Source organism: Microtus ochrogaster, chromosome 16 (assembly GCF_000317375.1).
Source record: "Microtus ochrogaster isolate Prairie Vole_2 chromosome 16, MicOch1.0, whole genome shotgun sequence".
Lineage (NCBI taxonomy): Eukaryota > Metazoa > Chordata > Mammalia > Rodentia > Cricetidae > Microtus > Microtus ochrogaster.
The window spans coordinates 29231814-29238489 of NC_022018.1; the positions used below are offsets into that span (position 1 = coordinate 29231814).

Consider the following 6676-nt stretch of genomic DNA (forward strand, 5'->3'; position numbering starts at 1 on the left):
TCTGTAGACCAGGCTGGTCTCGAACTCACAGAGATCCGCCTGCTTCTGCCTCCCGAGTGCTGGGATTAAAGGCGCGTGCCACCACCGCCCAGCTCAGTTGCAGGGTTTTGAACCAGGCATGGTCATCTAATATTCCCCTAAAGCATGATCAACCAAAGCATGCTTACAGAGGGGAGGCCTGAAACCTCTGTGCATTTTCTGCATTGATCAGTAATTTCCTTCTGCTTGACTGAAGAACATCTCAGTGACCCCCTTCAAACAATTAATCAAAGAGGGTGCACGACCATTATTAGAGAGTGACACAGTCTCTAAGAGGACATAGACATTGGGTAATCTGTGGGGCTCCCTCACTAGATATTTGAATTGTTCATGCACATCTGTCTTGGAGAATAATTTTAAAAATGCGTCTTAGGGAAATGGCAAATTATGGTCTGACAAGAGCTCATGGATGTTCCAAGAGCAGTGTTTAATTCTTGTGCACCCAAGGTTTCCTTGGACACCAGGCTTGCTAGAGTAGGAAAAAAAAAACCAACCTCTTTATCCATAGCAGCTTACCATTGAGTTGAATTGCTATGTTCTTGCAGCTGGTAAGGCCATTCTTCACCTGTGTACCTGCTCTCCTCTGACTGGGGAGAAAGCAGGAGGCCTAGGCAACTTCCTCATGTTAAGACAATGATTGATGCCTGCCCTCCAAAGTAATGCAGCACAAAAGTGAAACTTGGCATGATAGAAAGTGATGGTGTTTTTTTGGATATGGCCAGCTCTACCTCCCATGTATCGAAGTCATTATGACTAGCATGCTTAGAGGCATTATTTAATCTCAAGACAGGGCTTGAGTGTGCAGACAGACAAACAGAACTCTGGAATGGGAGCTTGTCAAAAAAAGAATCCTGTGTTTTAATCTTCTCTCTATGATGAGTTTTAGATTTGGGCAATCCTCCTAGTTCATGAATTATCTGCACATTTCATCATCATGTTGAGTCCCAGTACCCATGGGTTTTTTTTTTTTTAATGCCTCTGCATTTGCAGCTCATTTGAGTCTCAGGATAGCTCTATGACTTCGGGGGTTGCCTGGTGCTTCTAATGCTTGCAACACTGATTAAGAGAAAGTTCATGAGCAAATGGATGTGGCCCCACCACTTCATGGATGGAAGACCTTGCTTATCATTTTGATTACATTCTCTGGTCTTCAATCTCTGTCTTCAAAAGGGAAAAATTATATATACCTTGGAATATACTTGTAAGAATTGAGATAATATTTATATATACTTATCATGGTTTCAGCAACACCAGTGACCAAGGAACTTCCAAGATTTGATCATAAACAGGTAATATTCAGAAAAACGTTCGTTTCTCTGTGCCTGGAGTATTGATCTAAGAGTTAGGATGATTAAAATTTAAAAAGTTAAAAAAGTTTAAATTTTCCAGTAGTGCTTGCAAGAGGATGATTGTTAAATCCAAGGATGTAAAACTTTGTAATGTCACTGAGTATTGCCAAATTGTCTCTCTCTGGCTGTAGGGACATGGTGAGTAACGGAGGATAGTGAATACTAGCACCGCCAACATAGCGTGTTGTGAAACTTACCCTTGCCAGTATGACAGATGAGAAGTTGTATGTGGTAGTTATAAAAGTGTCACTATTATGAAGCTGAACACTTTTTCATAGTGGTAAAGCTCATTTGCATATGTATGTGTGTTTATGGGATCTGTCGTGTCCTTGCTTGTTTTTCTTTTGGATTAGTCCCTAGTAAGCTTATTTTTTAAAGTAGCTCTTTATGTACTGAACAGGAAGCTGTGTGCCTTTTACATGAATGACAAACTTTTTCAAAATTTGTTATCACTTTATCTGTAGGTCTCGCTGTGTCTGTCTGTCTTCATGTCTCTATCTCTTTTTTGTCATTTGATTATTCTGAGATTCAGTTTACTAATTTGTACAGAGAAGGCATTATTATCTGCACAGAAAGATTCTCATAAAAGAAGTGGCTTAAGAAAGAGAGATTAATTGTGTTACAGCTCTGAAAACTAAACATCAGAGACAAGGGGTCAGCAGCCCAAACTCCCTAAGTTCTCAGGATGGCTCTCCTCCAGACTATCCTCCTAATTTGTGATTATGTCTTGGGTTGTGACATAACTTCAATCTTCAGATGATATTTTCTACTTGTGTGTCTCTTTGGCCAAAATTCCTCCTCTCACAGGACACTGGCCATACTGAATTAGGGCTTATGCTACCCAGTATGACCTCATCTTAAGTAATTATATGTGTACCGATTGAAGACCTAGGGATCAGGAGTTCAAAATGCCAACAAGGGAAAAAAAGACTCACAGTTTAACTCAACAATTAGAGTGAGAAACTTTGAGATCCTAAAGATTTGATAAAAATTGTTTGCGTGCCAAGACTCCAATGAAACAGTACAGTGGGCCATATCTAAATCACTCAGCTACATTTCCAAGCTGATTTTGTTTGTTTGTTTGTTTATTATTTGTGTCTTTCACATCCTGCCTCCCAATCCCACTCATCTCCTGCCCCACCCCAAAATAAAACAAAATAACATTTTAAGAGAAAAAGGGGGAAGAAGAATGAAAAAAGGAAGAAGGGGAAATCTCGTCATGGAAGCTGCAGTGTGACCCAGTGAGTCATGCAGTAAACTCCTTTATCTGTATATTTTTACATTCAGGTATTTATCCAAAAGAACCATTGGTCTGTTTGAGGCCCCTGTTCTCTACTGCAGCATCAATGCTACGGTCTCACTGGGACTCTTCCTAGACATCCTGTTGCTGCCCTGTGTTGTGGAGATCCTGTAGCCCTGATTCTACTGGACTGAACTGTGTTTGTCTTTCTCTCTATGCATGCATTGGACATTTAATCAAGGGCTTCACACATAACTAGGCCCACACCTACCACTGAACTATAACCCCAGTTTCATTTTTATATTTTGACTTTACCTCTGGTAGTCGTGCTGATGTTCAGTGTGTGTGTGTGTGTGTGTGTGTGTGTGTGTGTGTGTGTGTGTGTGGTGTTATGTTTTCTCATTCAGAAATTCATTTTACATATTAATGATTTGTCATGTGTGGAAGTCTGTAGGATAATGGTCTCTTTTCCGATAATCTGGCCATTGAGTCTTGCTGCGAGGAGGCTACAGAGGTTTGTTTGTTTGTTTTGATGTGGTCCAGTTTTAGGAAAATTTTGTTCATATTAAATATTCTCATCTTTGAATTATTCATATAAATCAATGTATCTATATGTACAACTGCTGTCATTCTCAAGTTTACCATTTGTAGCATTGTGGAAACACTGGCTTCTTTCCAAATTTGCTTCTCTTTATTTACTTAGCTTATTGGCTTTCAGACAGCAGAAGCCTCCCCTTGCATCACAGAAATGTCAGGATCTGCCACAGTGCCCTGCACAGTACCGAGAAGGTATGTGGGTTCAGGAAGGGTTCAAGTCAGGGAGATGGCTCAGTGGGTAAGTTAGTGGAATTGGTTGGGAAGAATTAGGAGGTGTGGCCTTATTGGGAAAAATGTGTCACTGGGAGCAAGCTTTCAGGTTTCAAAACACAATTGCTCTTCTCCCTCTCTGCTTCCTGGCTGGTCCTGTCTCAAGATGTGTGCTCTTGGTTACTGTTTCAGTGCCTGCCTGCCATCTGCCTGCTGCCATGTTCTTACTATGAACTCTCTCCCTCTAAAACTGTAAGCACCAAATAAACACTTTCTTTCATAAGTTGTCATGGTCATAGTGTCTTATCATGGTAATAGAAAATAACTAAGACACCATGCAAGCTGAAGGACAAGAGTTTAGATCCTCAGTGTCTATATAAACATGCAGGGCCGGCGTGGCAGCCTTTTTATAATCCCAGATTCTGGAAGATGGAGACAGGGTCCCCAGAGCGCGCTGGATAACTAGACTATCTGAGCTCGGGGTTCAGGTGGGAGATCCTGCCTCAGTATGTAAGGTGGGGAGTTATCCAGGAAGACAAGTACATCAACCTTTACCGTCACCATGCATACTCACATGCAGGTACACCCACCAAGATACAGGTGACCCTCAATGCTAATGTGCTTACACTTATGCATGCATACCACACACATACACATAAAGCCCAATAAGAAATTAAGAAATTAGTGACTCCAAACTCGACTGAGCTATGGGAGAATTTGGAATGTTATGGTCTCCTACTCATCCACAGCCCAGTGCCCACTCTGAAACAAATCCTAAATTTTGCCACTTTTGTGGGGCCGGCTTGCAGAGGTGACTTGAGACAGAACCAAACAAGTTGACCAACTTTTGAGCTTTTCTTTACTCTTTAATAGATGCGGTTCCTGGGAGGAATGGGGAACTGACCCCTCAGCAATCTCTCTCATTAGCAGTTCCTGTTCTAGGATTAGTTTCAACGAAGAAAAGCAGAGACAGACAAAAGTTCAGGAAGCCACTGGCTTTAATCCAGATTGGGACAGAGTTGACATATCTGGGGGCAAGAGGGTGAGCTGTGCCTCTCTTTGTCTCTGCCGGGGCAGGGGTGGAACAGGGAGGGAGCCTCAACAGTCTCTCCTTAGATGTGTGGATAACAGGGAGGAGCTTGGAGAGGAGGGGCTCTGTGTGAATTTAGCCTGTTGCTACAGGGAACCAGAAAGCAGACACAGGACGCAGGGAGAGACGCTAACCTCCGTCATCTGCACAGGCTGAACAATACTGTGATGAAGTGAATATTTACAGAGGAAAGGGGAAAACAGGCTGGAGGGAAGAGAGGATCAGAGGGGCACAGCAGTCCTTTGAGAGTCAAGGGCATGTCCTCAGTTTCCCTCACCCTCTACTCTGGGGCTCCTGTCTCGAAGTGTTACTCTCCTGCCCCAGCCTCTGCTTTACTTCTTCCCAATCTGTGCCATCAGCTGGGCGTTGGCAGCTGCCTTGGCTCGCAAATTCTTGGCCTTGTCAATGTTGAAGAGGATGTTCATGATGTTAGTGGGAACATCAAGGGAAAGAGTGAACTTGGTGCCTCGGTCACTTTTGACCTTGTCCTGGTACAGCTTCCCCTTGTGCTGTGCTTGAGACTGGTATCTGTACCGGAGGCTTCCAGCTCCACTCCCACCCGCTGGGCCTGAGAAAGTTCTTTTGCTCTTGCCATGTTTTTGTTTCTCCTCTTCTTCTCCCAAAGAGTCTTGTGGGGGCAGGTGGTGGAAGCTGTTCTTGCTCAGCAAGGGCACATCCTCCAGCTTGTTCTTCTTGACCTCAGACAGGGCCATGTTGAGGCAGCTGAAGACTGGTCCAGTGTTGTAGAACTTGCGGGAGAGGCTTGTCCCTGGGGACCCCAGGAGCAGCAGGAGGAGCAGCAGGAAGTAAGTGGGCATCAGCATTGCTCCCTGCAGCGGAAAAGAAGGGCATGGAAATAGGTGTGAGAGGGACTTAGGTCTGAGAAGGACATCAGTAACGGCCAATAGATCATTTCGAATGTTCTTCTGAGAGGCTTTCTCGAAGGTGGTCCCCAGATCAGCAGCATCAGCATCACCTGGAAATTTGTTACAACTGCAAACCATTCTCAGGTCCTGCCCTAGAACTGGGGAATCAGAGCTCGACTCTCTGTGTTTTAGCATAGTCTTCTGATTCATCTGCATGTGTACTGTGTCTGGAGGCTTGTGGATCTGAAGGCTTGGTCTCATGATTGAGCTGCTTTTCTGGAAAGTTCTGGAAACTCAGAAGGAGGAGAAAGTAGGTCACTGGGGAACAGGGGTGTTCCTAGGAAGTATATTATGCCTGGTTGTTTCCTGCTTCCTAACTGAATCCTCTCCATCTTGATGGAAGCCTCTGTAGTCTGCCCTGTCATGATGGGCTGACATCTGGGACTGTGAGCCAAAATAAACCTTTTTTTCCCTTAGGTTGTTCATGTCAGAAATTTTCTCACAGCAATGCAGAACAGTTCACCTGCTGTTACTTCTAATGGTCTCTACAATCTGAGAATTTGCCAGTATGGTATTTCTATCTTGTTTAATTCAGCTTTGCTACTGGGCCAAAAAGTGAATAGCTGATGTACTAAGTAAGTGTGTGGCCGCCTTCCTGGTCTTCAGAATTTGTCATCTGTGTTCGGTCTCTACAATAATGGTAAAGTGGGCAGAAGCTGCCTCCTGCGTACAAGAGCCGACTCCATTTCCACCCTATCCCCCTTTGCCTGTTCTGTGGATGTTCTTTGCCTGTTCTCTCCCCCCACCAGAAATAAAGACATAGGCTTAATTAGCTTCATTATAGCCCCCCCCCATCATTCATAAGAAAAATGGAAATGGCTGGGGTTTAATCAATGGCTGGGGTTTGTCTAAACACCTCACAGAGTAACCATGGTCGTTTTGCACCTTTGACATGCTGATAACCAGCATGTGTGTTCTTGACCTGTCATCAGAACATACTGTCCCCAGAGTGCACACGCAGTGCAGGTTTCAACTGCTTTCATCTGGGTGTGCTCCTGAACTTTACTTTGGGCGAACTATGAAACTTGGGTCATTATTTTCTAGTGGCAGCAATGGAAAATTCAAGAAATATTCTGTAAATGAACAAACACCAGGATCCTGCTGAACACTCAGCAGTGAGGAAGGTTGTTTCGTTAGCTGCAGTCGTGGTGCACAGTGTCTCAGCTGCCATTGTTATGGTGCACAGTGTCTCAGCTGCAGTTATGGTGCACAGTGTCTCAGCTGC

At 44.0% G+C, this 6676-nt stretch overlaps 1 protein-coding gene across 1 annotated transcript in view; it reads right to left on the minus strand.

Moving 5' to 3' along the window:
* Nucleotides 1-4429: 4429 nt before the first annotated feature.
* Ucn3 (urocortin 3) overlaps nucleotides 4430-6676 on the minus strand; it is an 8656-nt gene continuing 6409 nt past the window's right edge. Inside the window, exon 2 of the mRNA XM_005354907.3 lies at nucleotides 4430-5355. Coding sequence (XP_005354964.1) covers nucleotides 4858-5349 — 492 coding nt within the window. The 5' untranslated portion in view covers nucleotides 5350-5355 and the 3' untranslated portion in view covers nucleotides 4430-4857. The remainder of the gene's footprint in view (nucleotides 5356-6676) is intronic.